This window comes from Channa argus, chromosome 1 (assembly GCF_033026475.1).
Source record: "Channa argus isolate prfri chromosome 1, Channa argus male v1.0, whole genome shotgun sequence".
Taxonomy (NCBI): domain Eukaryota; kingdom Metazoa; phylum Chordata; class Actinopteri; order Anabantiformes; family Channidae; genus Channa; species Channa argus.
The window spans coordinates 6,961,419-6,982,105 of NC_090197.1; the positions used below are offsets into that span (position 1 = coordinate 6,961,419).

The 20,687-nt window shown below is 39.2% G+C and overlaps 4 protein-coding genes and 1 long non-coding RNA gene across 9 annotated transcripts in view; 4 read left to right on the forward strand and 1 right to left on the reverse strand.

Annotated features, from left to right (window-relative positions):
* LOC137101015 (major histocompatibility complex class I-related gene protein-like) overlaps window positions 1-1,180 on the forward strand; it is a 207,927-nt gene extending 206,747 nt beyond the window's left edge. The window contains exon 6 of the mRNA XM_067478818.1: window positions 198-1,180. Coding sequence (XP_067334919.1) covers window positions 198-232 — 35 coding nt within the window. The 3' untranslated portion in view covers window positions 233-1,180. The remainder of the gene's footprint in view (window positions 1-197) is intronic.
* LOC137100452 (major histocompatibility complex class I-related gene protein-like) overlaps window positions 1-10,656 on the forward strand; it is a 185,966-nt gene extending 175,310 nt beyond the window's left edge. For both annotated transcript variants that reach the window (XM_067478292.1, XM_067478303.1), the window contains exon 5: window positions 10,499-10,656. In XM_067478292.1, coding sequence (XP_067334393.1) covers window positions 10,499-10,641 — 143 coding nt within the window. In that variant the 3' untranslated portion in view covers window positions 10,642-10,656. The remainder of the gene's footprint in view (window positions 1-10,498) is intronic.
* Window positions 2,118-9,475, forward strand: LOC137100895 (major histocompatibility complex class I-related gene protein-like). The gene is made up of 4 exons (XM_067478562.1): window positions 2,118-2,228; window positions 6,235-6,501; window positions 6,984-7,259; window positions 9,027-9,475. Exons 1-4 carry the CDS (start codon window positions 2,180-2,182, stop codon window positions 9,458-9,460), a joined length of 1,026 nt encoding a protein of 341 aa, XP_067334663.1. The 5' UTR covers window positions 2,118-2,179; the 3' UTR covers window positions 9,461-9,475.
* Window positions 10,455-12,425, reverse strand: LOC137101101 (uncharacterized). The gene is made up of 3 exons (XR_010910995.1): window positions 12,305-12,425; window positions 11,550-11,661; window positions 10,455-10,586 (listed from the first exon to the last, which is right to left on the reverse strand). It is a non-coding gene; the product is annotated as an uncharacterized lncRNA (long non-coding RNA).
* Window positions 12,319-18,318, forward strand: LOC137100634 (major histocompatibility complex class I-related gene protein-like). Of its 4 annotated transcripts, none has more exons than XM_067478540.1 (6): window positions 12,319-12,442; window positions 12,823-13,089; window positions 14,264-14,539; window positions 14,682-14,981; window positions 15,545-15,646; window positions 16,580-18,318. In XM_067478540.1, the coding sequence occupies exons 1-6, from the start codon at window positions 12,388-12,390 to the stop codon at window positions 16,603-16,605; spliced, it is 1,026 nt and encodes a 341-aa protein (XP_067334641.1). In that variant the 5' UTR covers window positions 12,319-12,387; the 3' UTR covers window positions 16,606-18,318. The 4 variants fall into 4 exon arrangements, with proteins under 4 accessions (XP_067334641.1, XP_067334638.1, XP_067334642.1 ...); XM_067478537.1 differs by having other exon boundaries at window positions 17,030-18,318; XM_067478541.1 differs by having other exon boundaries at window positions 15,551-15,646.
* Window positions 18,319-20,687: the final 2,369 nt, after the last annotated feature.

Here is a 20,687-nt window from a genome sequence, read left to right on the forward strand (position 1 = left end):
TTTAAGAAGTAACTGTAGTTCTCAAATGATGTGGTAAAATAAAAAATGCAACATGTTTGAAAAGTGATATAATATAAATATAAGTTAAGACACTTTTTTTTATCACTAGCAGAAACAGAAAATCACTCGTATATTGTCTAATATTAACTCTGGTGAATAATTGTTTATTCAACGTGCTCATTTCTGTGTATTGACAGGCTCCTGGAGAAGAGCAGAATTGGACTTTAGTTAAGCTGCTTCCCCCTGGACTTGTGTCTGAACACCACAGAAGTGACTGTTGTCAGTCTGTACGTGGAGGAAGAGGAGAAGTAAGCACTTAGCTCTTTCCCGAGAATGATTCCGATGTGAAGATGAGACCTGGGTGAAGATGAAGAACCAGGAAGTTCAGGCTTTCACAGACCAAATCAATGCTGTGGACATTAACATCAAGTTTACCAGAGGGGACACTTCCTGGACTGTGCAGGTCTTCAGAGTCCTGATCATTACTTTTTACATTGGGGTTCTGCTATGATTATGCCACAATTATGAGATTGTTTTATGCTAGTTCTCACAGTTCTGCCTTTTTTTTTGGTTTTTCTGCCTGCTAAACATTCACCCTCAGTGTCGCTGCTCATACTCACTCATCCCCACCTGACTCTACCATCTTTGGCACCAGACAAACACCATCCACAGCTCATTCAGGACAATTAGCTCCAGTATCTAAGCCACCAGCTCACGCAAAGTGTTGTAGCAATTAATCTTCATAAAAGCATAAAACTTGGTTCAGGTTGGAACCAGCTGGGGTGAGGCTGACACTTTGCCTTTGCAGTGGTTAATTAAGCTGAACCTGTTAACATTTTGTTTAAATTATATATTTTTCTATCATTCATCTTGTGTATGTTCTGACATTCCTGGTTTGAATACTGTAAGTGTGTATGGGTCCGTTTAGGTCAGTGTAGAAACACCAAATGGAAGAAAACCAACAGCTGAATAAAGTTTCTCAACCGTTGTCTCCATTCACTGCATGGCACCTTAGGCAGCCGACATTTGTTAGTCCGTTAAAGATGTTTGGACTTTGTTACTGCGATAACCACAAGTAGACATGTGGTGGTTTCTGTTTCTGGTAAAACGTGCTGTCACTTTAAAAGTGAATTAACAAATGGGACCCAAATCTCATTAAATTACAATTTATCAGCACGGTTCTGTCCTCTCTGATCTGTCTTTGTTATAAACCAAACTAAATTATATGAACTAAAGTTAAAACCACGATCACCACAACTAACAGAACTATGCCTTCTTCCAAAACTAAATAGAAATGACAGCCTAATCATTTTAGGCAACAGGACAAAAAATACTTGAAGAGGTAAAATGGGAATCGAAGTGACGTCATCAAACCAGTTTTGGTGAGCAAACGTTCATTTTTGACACCTTTTTTATGATTTATTGTTACTTTATTTAGACCTGCATTTGGTTTTTGTTCAAGTTTTCTGAAGGATCAAAATATGAATCGGACATTTTTTTTCTTCACTTTGTAACTGAATCTGGATCCAGTCTCAGCCTGTTTAATATATATTAATACTGTGTCTGTCACACGAACACTTTTAATGTTCTTTAATACTTTTTAAACTGTGTTCACAGAAAGTGAAAGGTGTAATGTTGGAGGACATGCTGAATTGTATGGGAAGATCCTTCTGCAGAGAAAACGCCGAATCAGCAAACTATTAGTCTGATCATGTGCATTTCATCATTTCACAGACGTTTTAACAGTCCGGCCCCCTAATAAAAAATCTAGAAGATAATTTATTACCTGTAGTGATGTTCGAAGGAACTTGAGTACTTTTACTTTTGTATTTCAACCTGATCAAATGTCGTGGAACAGTGCTGATGCAGCGGTCATTTAATTTATTCTAATATTTTGTTCCACTTTGGGCCTTTTTGGCTGCATCAGCACCATTATTACCTAAAACTTTCCTCCAGCTCAGCTGTGAAACATTCGCATCACATCAACCTTTTATTACTATGAGAAATGGAAACTGCATCTGTTTCGTACCACATCATCAGAGCGAGTCGGTCGAGACCTGGACAGGAAGTGCTGCTCCCGGAGAGTGTTGGCCCGCTGCCCAGCATGTCATCCAGAAGCCGTGTGAAGCGCTTCGGGTAGCAGCAAGGTAGAAAAGCGCCATCTCATTTCACCAACCAGATGAAGCTAATAGTTTTTCTGCTCGTCTTCCTTCCTGTCACGGAGTCAGGTAAGATGAGCTCTAAACCTCTGCGGTGGGTTAAACACTTTACTGGGTGTTGGAACTGGTGAACATCAGCAGGCTACAACAGGCCACGACCGTAGTTTCTGCTGTTTGAAGAGCAACAAAAACCAGGTCAGCTCAGCTGTTTAACGTGTCTGTCACGAGCAGGGATCTGATAAGTTTAATACAAATTAATCTGATAAGTTAGGAGTCTAATAAAGATAAAATGTAGAAGTAGCATCTGCTGAATCATAACGGATCGATGAGGAGTTTAAGGTGTGGTCCCGCTCCTGAACGTCACATATTAATCTCCATCTCTTCGTGTCCAGAACGGCCAATTATGCTGTTTCATATAGAAATATGTGAATTACTTTTGGAGACACACACACAGCTGATTACAAATGAAAGGCATTATTATACTATTCTTAGTTTGGAAATGTTCTTACAGATAGAAACCTGGACTTTGGTAATAATAACTGGGGAAATTCTTCCTACATAAATGCAGATGCCTCAAATTAAAGTCCTGCCTGAACCACTGCAGGAATGAGTCGAAACTGTACTTTGATTTGAAATAGCTCCTCCTTTAGTTTGTTCTTTTATTTATCTGATTTTATTTTTTATTTTCCACCCTCAGCTTGATCATGTACGTTATCTTGTTTTCGGAATGTGCCTTAAATGTTGTATATTATACCTTTCAATAAAACGTAATTTAAAAAAATGCTGTTATTTTTTTATGTCCTAATCTTGAGATAATAATCTCAGTTTTCGGGTGATGACTCATCTTCACGCGTTTTGGTTTGTGTGTTTATCGCTGTGCAGACATTTTTTCCAGACCTTCCAACCTCAAAGGCCTGTTTGAGGGTTAATACTTGGTTTTGGGGCTAAGATTTAAATCAGGTTGGGGTTAGAGTGTGTGTCCCCTCTTACAGTAAACTGCACTTATTTCCTATAACATTTCTGCATTAATGTAAATTATGGCGTTTTCATGTTCCATGTTCTGAGCCACTGTTGGAGTGGAAGAAGACGGGCACCAGGCCCAGTTATGTATTTAGCAGAGAAGCTACGATTTTACACATTTCTACATAGTTTTGTTGTAATTGTGAGGAGGCTGGGAAGTGAACGACAGTCACTACACGTAGGCAATAAACTAAGAGTTTTTCCATTTTGAGGTACTGGTACTTTCTATAACTTTAACTTATACTTCACTACATCTCAGAGGGAAATATTGTATTTCTGACTCTTGTTTTAGCGCTGCATTTATTTTACATTTGCAGATTTAAACAGGACTTCAGCTGCTGGACTGTACAGGTCACAAGAGAGGGACAATAGTTTGTCTTTCTTCAATTATTATTTTTATTTGTAGGCATTTGAATTAATCTGTGTGAAACATAATGTAAACACTGTTAGGGTTTAATTGTAAATGTTTTAGGTTTAATCTGTTGGTTTTCACTTACCCTTCAGGATCTCAGGGTTGTAGGATTCTGACGTTTTAAATGCTGAGTAGAAAAAGTGTAGTGTGTTACTGTCAAAGGAAAAAACACCTACTGTCACTTAGAAAAAGAGACAGTAGGACATATTGTATCCTACAGGAAGTAGACAGAAGAAAGGAGACAGATGATAATCCAGTTGCAGAAGTTAGGACATGTAGATGTCAGCGTTGTAAGTGTAATAAATTATAAAGAAGAAATAGATGATGAGGTGTAAGACATCAAAGCGTATGGGGCTCATAATTGAAATGGCAAATCATATTTCAATTAGCAATTTAATTTTCAGTTTGGTCATACAATTTGAAAATGCATCTTGCAATGGACACTTTAGTTTGCAAAGGGACAATTCAATCCTCAATTCACTTGAATTCAAATGAATTGTAAGAATTATCAATAGATGTTCTTATCGAGATCCCTCAAACCATCTGTTTCTTAGATCACAATAATGAAGTTTGATGATCTACAGGATTTTAAATCGTTCAGATATTATATAAAGCAAGTTTAAAATAAATGCTACCAAAGATCATACAAAATAGATTTCAAGAGAGAGAGTTGCTATAATCTTAAAGGAGCCTTTTGTTCAAGAAAATTAGAGCCAGAACAAATTTGAAAAGCAGATGTGTTTCAATCAGAGGGTAAATTAATGGGACAAATTTGAGGATGAATTAAAAACATGCAAAATTCTCTTAAGAAGCTACTTAAAAAAACACATTAAACAAGTAAGAAAGTAGTTCAACATGACTGGGGAACAGATTGTTCATTGACATGATGTCTTCTTATTTTCTGTTCGTTCATTTGACCATTACTCTTTGTCCTATTGGGGATGTTGAGAGGATTAAAGTATAAATGTGTAGGTGATTACAAAGGGTGGTGTTAGAAATAAGCTTCGGCTTCAGCTTCTTCCCTTTTTGGTCACATTTGAGAAGACAAGTATCAATTTACAATCAATTAACACTGACTGTAACCTGGCTAAAGATGCCATGATATGCAGGATGAATGTTCATTTAATTCTAAAGACTCCAAATAAATCTGTATGAAATTAAATGAAATGAAATTATTTGGATTAAAAAAATGAATAAAAGCTAAATCAGCTGCAGGTCTTTCTGCGCGGGCAGAGCCGCAGCTGAGTCATATTTCAGTGTAGTATTTTAGTACAGTAAAGTATCCGGTTCGCTGTGTAAAGCTTCCCCTCTCTGATCGTGTGGTTGGAGTTTTTCTCTTTGCTTTTTCTGCTTCAAGCTGTGACCGGAGCTGGAGCTGCTCATGTGGTTACAGTCGGGAACAGCTGATCGGGCTGCAGCAGACCGGCACCGTGGGTTTAAGTTTCGTTCGGACTTTAAACGACGAAATAAGGAGAAAAACAGCGAGAGGCCGCAGAGCTATTAAAAGGCGGAGGGTGGAACAGAAAACAGGCGAGCGAAGGAGAGAAGATTCAGGCCGCATCTCCCATCTGTGATTACGGGAAACGTGAGGTCTCTGGAGAACAAGGCGGACGAGCTGAGTGTAACTGATATACAGAGTCTTTGCACAGTCACACAATGTTTCAAATAAATATTGAATTGCATTTTTTAATACTGAATTGTCAGTTGCATAATCCGTTTTGAAATTTCATGACCAAACTTCATACTGAATAACCAATTACAAGTTAAATTATCAATTCAGTAGACAACAAAACGCCATGACATTTTGCAATGCAAATGATTTAGTGTTTCGATACGATTTTAATAAAATAATTCAAACTGAATTGAGGATTGAATTGTCACTTTTGCATATTGAAAAGTGATAAGACAGGATTCTGACATGAGGCTTCAGTTTGTATCCTGTTTAATATCATTGTTCAGTGTTGTTACTTTAGCTAATGTTGTTTCTGTATTTTAAACCACCACACAATCCTTTCCTAACCCTAAGTGTCCTGTTTTTTTCTTTGCATTAATTTTTCCCAGCATGCTTTGTTTGTGCCTAAACCAAATGACATTGTGCCACATGATATAACATGATACTTAGCTACTGAGCCTGCGAGTGTGCAGAGCGTTTCCCTACTGGTCCATATCTGTGATGGTGACAATAGAAATGAAACGGTGTGATAACATCCTGCTGCAGCCTTTCTCTGTGTCTGTGCTGCCCTGAGATAGACTGGAGACCTGTCCAGGGTTTACTCCACCTCTGGACCAACTGCCTCCAGGCCTCCTGCGACCCTGATCAGTATAAATGCTAACAGATAATGTGCAGGGGGATGAAGTCAGCGTTTGGGGGCTCAGGGGCTTTACCATGTAGCCTGATAGCTAATGACTAAGATAATGCTCTGTTACCGTTGATAGCTTTATAAAATTAACCATCCACAAAATATTCTCATACGTGGTGTTAAAAAGTTCATACAGCAGTCAGCAATAATCTACAATGCTTTTCTTTGGCCTATGAAGCAATTAAACAAGAATTAAAACTGTTGTGCTCATAGAATTGACAACTGTATTAAAATATTATTTTCACTATTTTCTTTAACCTGAAAACGTTGGTTTATCCCACAGTGAAACACTCCCTGACATATTTCCTCACTGCTTCGTCTGGACTCCAAACATTCCCAGAGTTTGAAGCGTTTTTAGCATTTGATGGAGTTCAGGTGGGTCACTGTGATAGCATCAGCAAGAGGGCAGAACCCAGACAGGACTGGGTGAAAAAACTGAATGAAGACAAACCTGAGAATGTGGATTGGCACACAAATAGATGCATTGCCATCCATCAGTTCTCAAAAGCAATTACTGAGAAAATACAACAGCACTTTAACCAAACTGGAGGTATGTCTACTTTAATTCTTTTTAACTTGCTAATATTTATTGATAAGAATATTTGTAGATGATACACCATGATACACTATGAGAATCCTTATACTTATATATCCATCTAAATACATGTAGCCTCATTTGAAGTAACTTCAAAGTATATATTTCCTGATGCACACTGGAAAGTACAAATCACATCTGCTGGAGTTTTCTACACCTTGGTGCTTAGAATGTGAGTGTGGTGCTTAGAATATAATGTGAATGTGGCTATATTCTGCAGCCACATTGCCATCCCGTACCTAACAGACACACAGTCTATGTGCACACACACACACACACACACACACACTGTTTATGCCACAAACATTGCAGCAAAGCCTATTTCTAGAAACAATGCAATAAGCAGCAATAAGCATTTATCATTTTTAATGTCATGTAATCTAACCTTACGTTGTATCTCTGTATCTGATAACAGCTGGCTGCCGTCTCTGTCTCAGGTGTTCATTTTTTCCAGGAGATATCCAGCTGTGAACGGGACGATAAAACTGGAGAAGTTGGTGGATATCAGCAGTACGGTTATGATGGAGAAACCTTCATATTATTGGACCTGAAGAACCAGAGATGGGTTTACACAGAACAGGCTGTCACCTTCAAACCCATGTGGGATCAACGCAACGCCTTATTAAACTACAACATAAAGTTCCTCAACGGCGACTGCATTCAGTGGTTAAACATGTATCTGGAGTATGGGAATAGTTCTCTGCAGAGAAAAGGTAGTGAATACATTTTTATTAAAAAATTGTGGCATCATTCATCTTAAAAGGCAAAAACATCATCAATTTTCCAACAGTACAAAATGGAGTAGGAGCATTGGAGGAATTATTGGAGGTTGATGTTAAACACGATTTTATAAAAATACTTAGCTAGGAAGAAGTGGGACAGTGAGAGGACTGAAGAGAGTAGACAGGAGCACAGGGAGATGCAGCGTAATGTGAAGGTAGAGGTGGCAAAGGCCAAACAAACAGCATATCAGGACTTGTATGTTAGGTTGGACACTAAAGAGGGAGAGATGGATTTGTACAGGTTGGTGAGACAAAGAGATAGAGATGGGAAGGATGTGCAGCAGGTTAGTGTGATTAAAGATAAGGATGGAAATGTATTGACAGGTGCCAGGAGTGTGAAGAGTAGTGGAATCCGGCTAAGGACAGAGGTGAACATTTGTGAGCAGCAATATGGTTTCATGTCTAGAAAGAGAACAACAGATGCAGTATTTGCTTTGATGATGCTGATAGAGAAGTACAGAGAAGGTCACAGGGAGTTACATTGTGTCTTCGTAGATTTAGAGAAAGCGTATGACAGGGTGCAGCGAGAGGAGCTGTGGTATTGTATGAGGACGTCTGGAGCGGCAGAGAAGTATGTTAGAGTGGTGCAGGACATGTATGAGAGCTGTAAGACAGTGGTGAGGTGCTGTAGGTGTGACAGAGGAGTTCAAGGTGGAGGTGGGTCTGCATCAAGGATCAGCTCTGAGCCCCTTCTTGTTTGCTCTGGTGATGGACAGACTGACAGATGAGGTTAGACAGGAATCTCCATGGACTATGATGTTTGCAGAGGACATTGTGATTTGTAGTGAGAGCAGGGACCAGGTGGAGGAAAATCTAGAGAGGTGGAGGTCTGCTCTGGAAAACAGAGGAATGAAGCTTAGCAAGACAGAATACATGTGTGTCAATGAGAGGGACCCAGGTGGAACGGTGAGGTTACAGGGAGCAGAGTTGAAGAAGGTGCAGGACTTTAAGTACTTAGGGTCAACGGTTCAGAGCAACGGAGAGTGTGGAAAAGAGGTGAAGAGGTGAGTGCAGGCAGGTTGGAACGGGTGTAGAAAAGTGTCAGGTGTGTTGTGTGATAAAAGAGTATCAGCGAGAATGAAAGGAAAGATGTTCAAGACGGTGGTGAGACCAGAGATGTTGTTCGGCTTAGAGACAGTGGCACTGAAGAAAAGACAGGAGGCAGAGCTGGAGGTAGCAGAGCTTAAGATGTTGAGGTTCTCTTTGGGAGTGACGAGGATGGACAGGATCAGGAATGAGGACATCAGAGGGACAGCTCATGTTAGATGTTTTGGAGATAAAGTCAGAGAGGACAGATTGAGGTGGTTTGGACATGTTCAGAGCACAAACTGTGAATATATCGGTAAAAGGATGCTGAGGTTGGAGCTGCGAGGCAGGAGGTCTAGAGGAAGATCAAAGAGCAGATTTATGGATGTAGTGAGGGAGGACATGAAGTTAGTTGGTGTGAGAGAAGAGGATGCAGAGGACAGAGTTAGATGGAGGCACATGATTCTCTGTGGAGACACCTGAAAGGGAGCAGCCCAAAGGAAAAGAAGACTGAGATTGTTAATGTACTGCAGATTTTATTTCAAACAGCCAGGACCTGGATAACTTCAAGAGAGGCTAGATTTATCAGGGGCCACTGTGCAAATGACCTATTTTTGTTTTCTTGTTATTGGACAGTAAATAGTGATAAATACAAGTCTCTCTCTCCTCCAGTTCGTCCCTCAGTGTCTCTCCTCCAGAAGTCTCCGTCCTCTCCAGTCAGCTGCCACGCTACAGGTTTCTACCCTGACAGAGCCACAATGTTCTGGAGGAAAGATGGAGAGAAGCTTCATGAGGACGTGGACCATGGAGAGATCCTCCCCAACCATGATGGAACCTTCCAGATGAGAGTTGATCTGAACATTTCATCAATTAAACCTGAAGACTGGAGGAGATACGACTGTGTGTTTAATCTCTCTGGTGTTGATGACATCGTCATCAAACTGGACAAAGCAGTGATCAGGACCAACTGGGGTAAGACAGAGATAAAAACAGTGAAACAGCCTTGCACCTGTTCCCTCCTCTATTTAAGTTCAGTCTTCCCCTCACTCCCCTGCCAGATCCTTGTTATTACCCTCACCAACCCCACAGTAGACTCTGGACTCTAAGTAAAGCTGAATGTGTGTTTCATGGACTCTTGTTTCTTTTTGGACTTTTGTATTCTGGACCCTGTGCATCTTTCCCCTTTGGTCTGAGGTTCGCTTTAAATCCGAGTTTCTTGGTTTAGTCCCGTTTTCTCTGCTTGTCGCTCCTGGGTTTTGTGTTTTAGGTTTTGCCTTTTGTTTAATTCAGTGATTTGATCCAGCCTCTTGCTATTCTCCACTTGTTTGGTCCTGGTTTTTTCATGTTTAGCTATGCTTCTGTGTTTTTTCAGTTTGCCAGTGCTTTATGTTCACTTTGTTCGTGTCTGCCTCCCCTCAGTTCCTGTGTTAGTTTGTGCTCCACTAAATCTGTTACTCTGGTATCTTTCCCTTCCAGTGTGTTTTTTTTAAGTCGTGCTCTGTTTTACTTTAGTCATTACACTGTAGTAGAAAATGACAGATCCGCGTTTACAGTGTATCATCCCACAGTTTACACCACATGTAGAGTAAAACAAGCCAAGAAGCCAAACAACCCTCTGTGGACCTCCAATAGTTTGTGGTGAGGCACAGATCAAGGCTAAAACATTAGAGTATGTGGAGCCCAGTGGCCTCGGTAATTATCCACAGGTCAAGGCTCTGAATTCAACTCTGTAAAAAGACTCAAAGATGGCCGTTCATAAACACCTCACATCCAGTCCGATGGAGCTTGAGGCGATCTGTCATGTAGCATGGATTTTTTTTGTCCTTTCGGTTTATCCCGTGAGTTCAGTGTCACCACAGCGGCTCATTGTCTCATTTGTCACAGTTTTTACGCCGAAAAAACGAAAAAAAAAAAAAAGCTTTCAACAAGTAGCAAACTAAAGATACATTTTAATAAAAATTAAGTATTTATTTAAGTATTTATCTTATAATGCATCAGCTCATCTCGTCTAGTGGGTGAAATGATTCGTTTTAGCTCCACACAATCTGCTTCTCATACTAAAAAGCTAAAGTCGATGCCACATAGATGAATATATCTTCATCTAGTGGTAGAGACAGAGTCTAAATATTGTGTTCTGGTTCCAGTTTCTCCCTCACAGGTTCCTGTTGGTGCTGTCGTTGGAGTTGTTGTAGGACTGATGCTGCTGTCAGTCTGCATCACTGGATTCTTCATCTGGTGGAAGAAGAAGAACAATAGTCACAGATGGAGCTGTTTTAAATTATCATGAAGCCATTTTTTATACCACTGTTGGATTTAACATGTTGATTCAACTTCAGAAATATTATATTTATGATTAAATATGTAGCCAAATGTAGTATCTGTTATTTTTGTGAGCTAATGAACACTTGCTTTGTCTCATGTCCATTCACTATTTTCTTTATTTAAGTAAAAATATAACTAAAAATTCTGTCTGTGCCTGAACTGAGTTTGCTACATAAACTCACGTGTGCATTTGTCTATTCTTTTCTATTCTTAGAAAACATTTTTAAACATGTTGGAGTTAAATATAAAGTCAAATTATTGTTTGTGGAGACACTGTCAGAAGCATTAGAGTAGTTGCAGTAATATATCAAGTGTGTGTTATTTCTAAGTCTGTTTTTCAGTATCGTGTTTGAATTAAAGCAATTCGTGTTTCACTTTGTTTTCCCTCTTTCTTACTTAGCCTCAGATTTAGTTTTTAGCTGCACAGGTGTGGACACTCCCTCACCCACACTTTTCGGGTTTTCCATGATCTGATAAGACATTTTTTTTATTTTGTGCTCAAACAACATACCTCTCTTTGAATCTATTGTCAGAGTTTATTGCACTTTGTCCCCTTGTCCTCATTCCAAACAGTAAAACACAGGCTGTGATATGAAGTGCAGTGACTGGACTTGTTTGTGGTCTCGCACAGTTAACTCCAGCAGTTTGTGCTTGACATGTACTGACTACACAGAAAATGAAGCTTATTTTTCTCTTCATATTTCTTCCTGTCACATATTCAGGTAAGATCCACTTTAGCTGTTGACTAGCAGTTTGATTTACACTGTAAAGTTAATGCAGAAAAACAGAACTTTCATGTAAAAGTATCTAAAAAAAATCACTTTAAAAAGAGTTTTGTCCCATAGTGAATCACTCTCTGACATATTTTCTCACCACATCGTCTGGACTCCAAATCATCCCTGTTTGTGGGTGTTTCAGCGTTTGATGGAGTCCATCTGGGTTACTGTGGCAGCTCGCTGATGTTGAAGCCTTCATCACCACTATACTGGACAAGAAATAAAGAAAAAATGTTGGTAAAATTATCAAGCGACACGATTATTTTCATGAATATGTTTTCGTTGTACTAATCCCAGATGGAAATGGCTTTGCCTTGTTACAGCTGCTCTCTGCTCCAAAGAAACCACAAGGGTACATATAGGTACCTGGTGTGAAAAGTACAACTGTGGCCTTCTACAATATATCACTTATTTTCTGACAGTGTTTGAGAGGAAGAAACAGCACTGCAGAGTAATAATGATAGAAACTTTAGTTGGTTTACTTAAAATTACACTGAGCTCTGTGGATCAGTGGGTGTTTCCTTGTGTCACTACTAGAGAGCAGGCAGCTATGAACGCATCACACCAAGCTGCTAAAGCATTTGATCCCTCACTTAGCTTTTCAGATATTACTAATAACTGTCTGTCTGTCTGTCTGTCTGTCTGTCTGTCTGCACGCACCATGAGCAGTAAATCAGATGTACGTTATTTTGATCTCAACATTCTACACAGATAAAACGTCTCCATTTTGTTTTCTGTTTTTTGAGAATACAGTGTCATCGAGCTTCTGTATAAAGTGAATTGGAATTAAATTAAGAAAGACAGCAGGTTTTATATCTTTCATCAGTCGACGGTTATTGCTGCGTCACCCACCTGCACGTGACGTCCCCCCCTCGCGTCTCTCTGCCGCGTGCAGCCTCACCCGCGCATCAGGCTCCAACGGTACGCGCCTTGATATGAAGAGTATGGAGCTTGTTCTTCTGCTCGTTTTCCTTCCACTGACACAGTCGGGTAAGAATCTGCTTAGAATGTGTGATTCACATGTGCAGTCGGGTGATTGTTGGAGCTTTTACGCAGTGAGCGCGGACATAGTTTTACTTTCACTTCGCAGAGTCGAAGGTTTTCGGCTGCGTGCGTTTTTGAACTGGGCCACGAATAACGGCGCTGGCCGCTTCACTGACTTGTGATTGTATGATGAATTCTATCCAGTTCTCACTGAAAATGCTTTTGTTTGTTCGTCATGCTTTTACTTTTCAAACGTGACTCTAAATATATGTTTTACAATTTAAACAGCCTAAATCATAGTGCATCATCAATACAGTCTATAAAAGTCTGCTGATTATGTAGAACTGACGACTGATTATTTATGAAAAATGTACTTTGGCTCACAGTGAAACACTCCTTGTTATACTTCCTCACCACGTCCCCTGGAGTCCAAACCTTCCCGGAATTTGTGGCCGTTTCGGTGGTAGATGGGGTTCAGGTGGGTTACTGTGACAGCGACATCAAAACGGCAGAACCCAGACAGGACTGGGTGAAGAAACTAGTTGAAGATGATCCTCAGCAGAAGCAGTGGCACATTCAGACCTGCATAAGAGCACATCAGGATTTAAAAGCTTTATTGGAGACCTTAAAACAGCAGCTGGACCCCACTGGAGGTACTGTGTGCTTATTTTTATTTGTTCCTCCCTACTGTTTATTTTTTTTTTTTATTTTTGCATTATTTATTTGGTGCTGGATACAAACCACTAGAGCACATGGACACATGTAGAGACACTGTATACTGCTCTGTCCGTTCCACTGGAAATACAGAAAAAAACTTCATCTCAACTCCACTCAGCTCCCAGAGGATGAAAATCACATGTTCTGGAGTCTCTGTGGGAGAAATGTGATACTTTTATCAGAAAACTCATTGACTTTGAGTGGACGTCATAGACACAATGTGACAGGACTGTGTGAAAAGTTGGAAATCAGAGAAGGGTTGGAGGAACACTCATAACTTGGAACCTGTTTTTTCATGTTAAAAGAGCCATAAATGGTTGACAGTTGTTGGAGGAAATGCGTGTTAATGTCAGTATGTTTTGAAAACTGTCATTAGTGTTTTAAAAAGCTCAAGGAAGTTAAAGAAATGTCCAAATGTTTTGTCTTATAGTTGATTATATGTACTACAGTTTTTGATTTTTCCAATCAGAATGTCCGGTTTAATAATCTATTTCCCTACATTGAGTCTTAAACAACCCTGTTTACGGGTTTATATACATTTACATGACTGCAGCAACTCCTACTGTACTGTTGGCAAAATAACTTAGTACAATTGATGCTGTTATTGTAGTAATATGATTTGTTTTTGTACCACTACATTAGTTTCTAAACTAAATCAAATTTACAATATTACAATATAATTATACCTGTAAATTTACAGTTAATTACTGGCTACTGACCTGAATTACTTTTACAGTATCTACTGTCATTCTGCAATTGCATACTGTGACCTCACAGCAATGTCATAAAACATTTACTGTGAAATTACAATTAAATACAGTAAACTACAGTAAACAGCATACTGTTGCATCACGGTAACATTTGCTAAATGTATTGTACAATCACAACATTATACAGTATTTTCACAGTAGCACACCGTTAACTCACAGTAATTTAATGTCAAACTTACTGTGAAGTCACAGTACAGAGCTGTAAATTTACACACAGCTACATACTGTGAAAGTAATGCAACCAGTAGCCAGTAGTTTACTGTAAGCTTACAACATAAGATTTTACAGTGTGTGTGAACAATCTCCCATTAGTTTCCTGAAATCTCCATTTTTCTTCCAGGTGTTCACGTTTTACAGGAGATGTCTGGCTGTAAATGGGACAGCGAGACTAAAGAAGTCGATGGATATGAACAGTACAGTTATGATGGAGAAGACGTCATAACATTAAACCTGAAGGCTCAGACATGGCTGTTCTCTGAATTGGCAGTCAGGTTAAAACCCACGTGGGATAAAGACAAAAATCGATTACTCCACAGTAATACAGTTCTTAGCAACATTTGCCCTGAATGGTTGAAGAAGTATTTGGACTATGGGAACAGCTCACTGCAAAGAACAGGTAGAATCACATGACCACATGTAATAATTTCACAAGTTACATGTAAGTGAATGCGATTGCAGGTAGTTTCCGCCCCTCTGAAATGTTTCCTCGATTCATCCTTTTAATTTTCTGCTTGTTCCTCTACACCCCTGTACTCTAGTTCGTCCCTCAGTGTCTCTCCTCCAGAAGTCTCCGTCCTCTCCAGTCAGCTGCCACGCTACAGGTTTCTACCCTGACAGAGCCACAATGTTCTGGAGGAAAGATGGACAGGAGCTTCATGAGGACGCGGACCATGGAGAGATCCTCCCCAACCATGATGGAACCTTCCAGATGAGAGTTGATCTGAAACTTTCATCAGTCAAACCTGAAGACTGGAGGAAATACGACTGTGTGTTTAATCTCTCTGGTGTTGAGGACATCATCACTAAACTGGACAAAGCTGTGATCAGGACCAACGGAGGTAAGACTGGAGTCAGTTGTGATGATTCCCAATCCTGGTCCTCTGGGAACACTGCTTTGCTCGTTTTCTATCTATCCCTGCACCACCCACCGCTGCTAATCTGGATCAGGTGTGTTTAGCTAATCAGAAGTTGGAAGAGACCAATTTTGCTTCATCTAAGATGTTATCTTCCAGTTTCTGATCAGAGCAGTGTTCTCTGATGTCCTTGATTTAACAACACCTGTTGTCGATTTGAATGTAGACAAGATGATATGATGTTAATTTAGATTTTAAACCTTGGGCCAACAGAATAAGTCCAATTTAACTTACTTTGCTTTCATAGTTGAGTTATGATAATTGTTAATTTCGCAGTGATATTACTACAACAAACCAGTAACAAAGTAGAAGAAGGTTCTCAGCTCTAATACTTGTTGCCTGACATGCAATTTAAAATACTGCTAATATCTGCTCTACATTATAATCTTAATCTTAAAAGTTTGACTAGATTTCTCCAATAGCACATATTCATCTCATCATGGCCGAAAGAAAGTTTTCATTTGCTGTTCTGATTCCATGTTCTTCAGTTCCAGTTTTCCCTGTTGGTGCTGTCTTTGGAGTTTTTGTAGGACTGATGCTGCTGTCAGGCTGCATCACTGGACTCTTCATCTGGTGGAAGAAGAAAGAGGGTGAGAGACAGAGATGTGATTTCTCATTATTTTTTACTCCATGTGTCAAGGAACATTACTTGGGCAAAAGTGTCTAATCAAAGAGTGTGTTTACATGCGATTAATGTTTATAATTTCCTTTCTGCACAACAGAGAATTTCTCACTCAGTGATCTAACCCTCAGTACACACGTTTGATGCCGGTTACAGCAGAATTTCATACTAGAAGAACTTTTAAAGCCCTATAGTACAAGTACTCGTAAAACAATGTAAAATACTCCATTACAGAATGCAGAATACTTTCAAAGTCCTATAAAAATACTGAGGTAATATCAGAAAAACATACTTACAAGTGTTAAAACTCAAATGACTCATTCTGCAGAAAAATCTAAGTAATATGCACAATTAGTACAGGTGGAGACAGTTTTTGCAACTTTATACACAGTTATGTAGTTTAGTTCCAAATGAGGTCAAGTTCCTTATAAAGTTTCAGATTAAATCTGGAGAGGCCTTCAACTGTAATACAAAATGTTTGGAAAGCACTGGTTCAATCTAACTATTTATTGTATTTTATTGATATTTTAAAGTACATTTTAAATGTAAAAATGTAACTAAATGTCAAGTAAGTGTAACAAAGTAAAAGCCTGTTCGCTCAGGTTTAGTGCAACGTAGCATAAAATGACAATATTGGCGTAAAGAAAAGTCACCTCAGAGTTTATCTTCAAGGTAAACTTTGGCCATTTTCTAAATGAATCCCATTTTTAACAATCCAGACTGGCAGATATTACACACTGCTGGGTTTGGCGTCTTTGTGTGGATTGTGGAAAATAGGATCAATTTAGAAAATGGCCACTTGTTGCCAGAAACACGTAAATCGTCCAAATACAATATTCAATGGTAATAATGACCAGTATGAACTCTGATTGGTGTTTTGATTTTCAATCTGTCTGTACAGGCCTCCAGCAAAATTTACTATCCTGATGAAGTGTTTTGACAACCGGAGCTGACAGAACCATTAGTGTGGAGGAAAACCAAACAGGAGTAACAACAGATGCATCTGTCTTTCTACAGACATTTTAGCATGAAAGCTTTCCCACACCTGCAAAGAAAGTACACACCAAAAGTACAAATATTCTTCTTATAGGATAGAACATAAATTAATTCTGGAAATAAACAGAAAAGCCAAATGCAAATAATTGGTTACATGTGTGATTATACCACCTTGATCTGCATTGTCCCAAGTTTGAAACACCTTCGACATGCAGTATTACACCCAATGAGAAACTTTAAAGGTTTTTTTTCCCCCTTTCTATTATTTTTAGCTCATGCAAAGTGCTTTCATGGCTTTGATTCTTTTGTATTCTACTTCTACTCTAAGTAACGTATTTGATTGTAATTTTACTAGAAAGAAACACAAAAACATCCAAATGTGAAGAGGACACGTCACAGTGATACAGAGGTACTTAACTCAATTGGCTCTAACCAGTCAGTCAATTCCAACAATTGCCTCTTGACTCGTCAGTGTTGGTGCATTCCTATTATTGTAATTTCATAAATGTGAAGCACTGAGCAGAGAGTAGCAGACTGTAGCATAGGGTCTCATTTGAGATCTGAGGGTACTTGTTTATTAATTTTGTGTATGTGTGTGTTTGAGTATCTCTCCTGTTAATATACTTGTTTTATGAGTAAACTGGCATTTTGTCAGTGTTCTAGCTCATGGTATTAATACGTTTGTGTTTAAGTTTGTTGTTGTTCTTTTCTAACTTTAAAGCCATTTTATTGTCTGTTAAGTTTTGATAAGATATTATCAGTGTGATGTTAACGATGTATTTTATGGTGCTGAAAATGTAATATTGGGTTTCATGTGATTTTGCAACTAGAAGAACTCAAATTCCCAAGTTCAAATATGGCTCCTATTTATCTCTATTTAGTTAATTGTCATAAACAGCAAAACCCACATTGTGCAGTGTTAAACATTTTTCTGTAATGAATTTAAGATCACATCTTCATATGCATTTACTAAAGGAATCAGGATCATTTGCAGAAGAAAAACAGATTTGAAACCTAATAAGACATTTTCAGTATTTGAGGGTGAATTAACACGTTTGGTTTGTTCAACCCAAACTACTGAACCTTGTGGCTCTGAGTGTGGTTCCTTGTGTCATCGCTAGAGGGAAACAAAACCCTAAAAGTCCCTGAAAGTGAGAGGGACAGGTCACCACACTGAAACCAGCTGCCACAGCATTTTGAAAATCCGGCATTTCTATGTGTTTTCTTACTTAATTAAAGGTGCTTTTGGTTTCTTTTGCGTATCTGAATATTAAGTCACTTACGTAAAATAAAACTGTAGCCCTGCAGAGGATAAAGGAAAAGAGGAAGAAGAGGCACTAAATGTTATTTAAAACCCTTTATCTGATTTTGTTTGAGGAAGTCGTTGTATGTACAGTGTGTACTTAGTTGTTTCCTCCTGCAGTCCAGAGACTTGCTGTTGGGTTAAACAGTGATTCCATGTTGCCTGTGTTTGAATGTAAATGGATGTTTATCTCAAGTCTGGCGACCTGTCCGGTGTCTACACTGCCTTTCTCGCACTGACAGCTGGGAGAGGCGGCATCTCTCCACGACCTTACAACATAGGACCATGGATGGATGGATGTACTGTATTTACCATATACTATAAACTTTTTCACAAAACCATATGAAGTGTGACCTGAGTTCCTTATTTTAGTTTTGATGCACCACATTTCAACATGTTGATTATGAATACTGCAACTTATACGCTTGGACTTTTTCAACCCTCATTGCAAATTAGAAATTTTCGCCAAACTTTCAGCTGTTTGCAAAGAACACATCAAACAAGTTAGTCCACCAAGGCTTGGTGCTTGGGATCACGGTGCTGTTGAACAGGTGAATTAATGCCTAGGCTCCAGCTTCCCCACAGGCAGCATGATGTTTTCTCCCAGGACGCTCTGATACTTGAATGAAACCATCGAGTGTATCCAGTGGCATATGAAGCAAAGCAGCCCCAGAGCACCACTGTGCAAACAGCATGCTTCACGGTAGGCAGGGTTTCATTCTTCTTCCTCGCTGGTCCATGAGCAGCGAGTTCCAGTTTTGTTTAATTGCTCCACAGAACAGAATATATGATTTTGAGTCACTACTTGGTCTTTTAGGTCAGCAGTACTATATGTCACAGAGTTCTGACATTGAAAACCTCAGCGTTTAGAAAGCGACTTGATGTGCAAACTGAAACCTCAGTGCCTGCTCTCACCAAGTCACTCAAGGATTTTTCTCCACCTGCCCTCCTCAGCTATCTGGGTGCAGCCTTTAATAGCTTCCTCCACTGCTCCTTTAACTCTGAACTATGTCTCTTGGAACATTCAGTGCCTTCACTATCTTTTTGTATCCTTTTCCTTGTGTGTGAAAGGCAATTGTTACTTTTTTTGATATCTTCTTTTACTTAGTATATTTTCAACGAGACAAAACCCAGTTTGCCAATGTGTGATTCTATTAGAGATTCAACTCTGGGGATTGGAACATTGTGGGGCGGCGGGAATCATTAAAGGTTCTGTTTTAAATTTGTGTCCAATACAACGGCTCTGCCATGAATTCTACTTTCATCAGGTTATAATTGCTCAGTTTTTAGGATTAAACTCTCAGAAAGGTGATGATTCTACTATGTGTTTATTATTGAGGTGTAAGTGAGCAGTGCAGTCATACTGGAGTGCATTATAAGAAGAGGTGGTTCGTATGTTTTGGCCTCCTCATTCATTTGAAATATGTTAAACATGGTAATAGAACAACCAAGATGGAGTCAAAGTGCTGTCATGTTACTGCTCATCAGATCTCAATATCACTTGATTTGTTTTTTCTGAAATATCTTTACATTTACTTAAAACAACGGCAGGTTGGACCTGTCTGACAGAAGTACGCCAGCTACTGTCAAGAAGGCAAACATTCCTCCAGTTTGTGCACAGCAACTTATTTTATTTATTTATTTTTTGTCCTTTTGGCTTTTTCCCGAGAGTTCCCGTGCCTCACCAACTGACCAACAGCTGCCCCTCTTTAAGGGTACAGATCATATTTTAATTAAAGTATTTGTCGCTCAGTTTGTCAGAGTGATATTGTGTCAGTGCTGGTGAGTATACTGTGTATGGGTTATTTTAATTCTTAATGATATTCAGCAATTGAGGAATTTTTTATTGGTGCATTTCTGATGAACTAATAGCTTGGTGAAATCTCATTTTTGGGGCAGTGTCTTTTTTAGAAAAGCGTCTGAGTTTCCCAGCATCATAATTGGAATTGATAAGTTTGTTTGCGTAACGTCTGTCTGAACATCAGGTTTACTCTTGAGCTGGACTCTTTAACATGTTAAAGGTTAAAATAACACAAAACCGAAAGCATTGTGTCACATCGGCCTCCTCTGCGTAGCAGCAAGTAAATAAATGAATCTGGCCCCTCACTTGTAGTAGCTCTAAAAGGAAAAGTGCCGTCCAAACACCAACAATTTATTTTGTCTTTTTCATTCTGTGAGAAACGTTTTCACAGGAAGACAGATGTCAGCCACACTCCTAGACAGACAGACAGACAGACAGACATCCAAATCAATCTGACCCCACCCAAGAGACGGGATGATTGGAGTTCAAGGTAAATGTCCCTTTTCTCTGCGTCTGTCTGCAGCCTGCCCTGTCCAGCCCCTGACCGGCCCTCGTCCAATAATCACATGCACCGCTCTTTTTAAAAAAATACTTTCTCACACACACACTGTTTGTTAGAACCATGACTTCAGTTTAAAAATGGATCGTTTTCAGACTCAGCCACTTGGACCATTTCCCTCCTTTTTTGTTGCTCATCGGTTTCTCTTTCAGCACTGAAGAGAGAGAGCGAATGTGTCAAGAAGTTTAAAGCAACAAGCATTGATTTTTAACACACACACACACACAATGTAGTGAGATGTGATGCTTACACAGCTGAGTCTATAGTTTTTGGAAATACAGCAGGTTTGTGTAACAGCCACCATGTGAGAAAACCTTTACTTTGTAGGTAATAAATACAAATAGTGACTT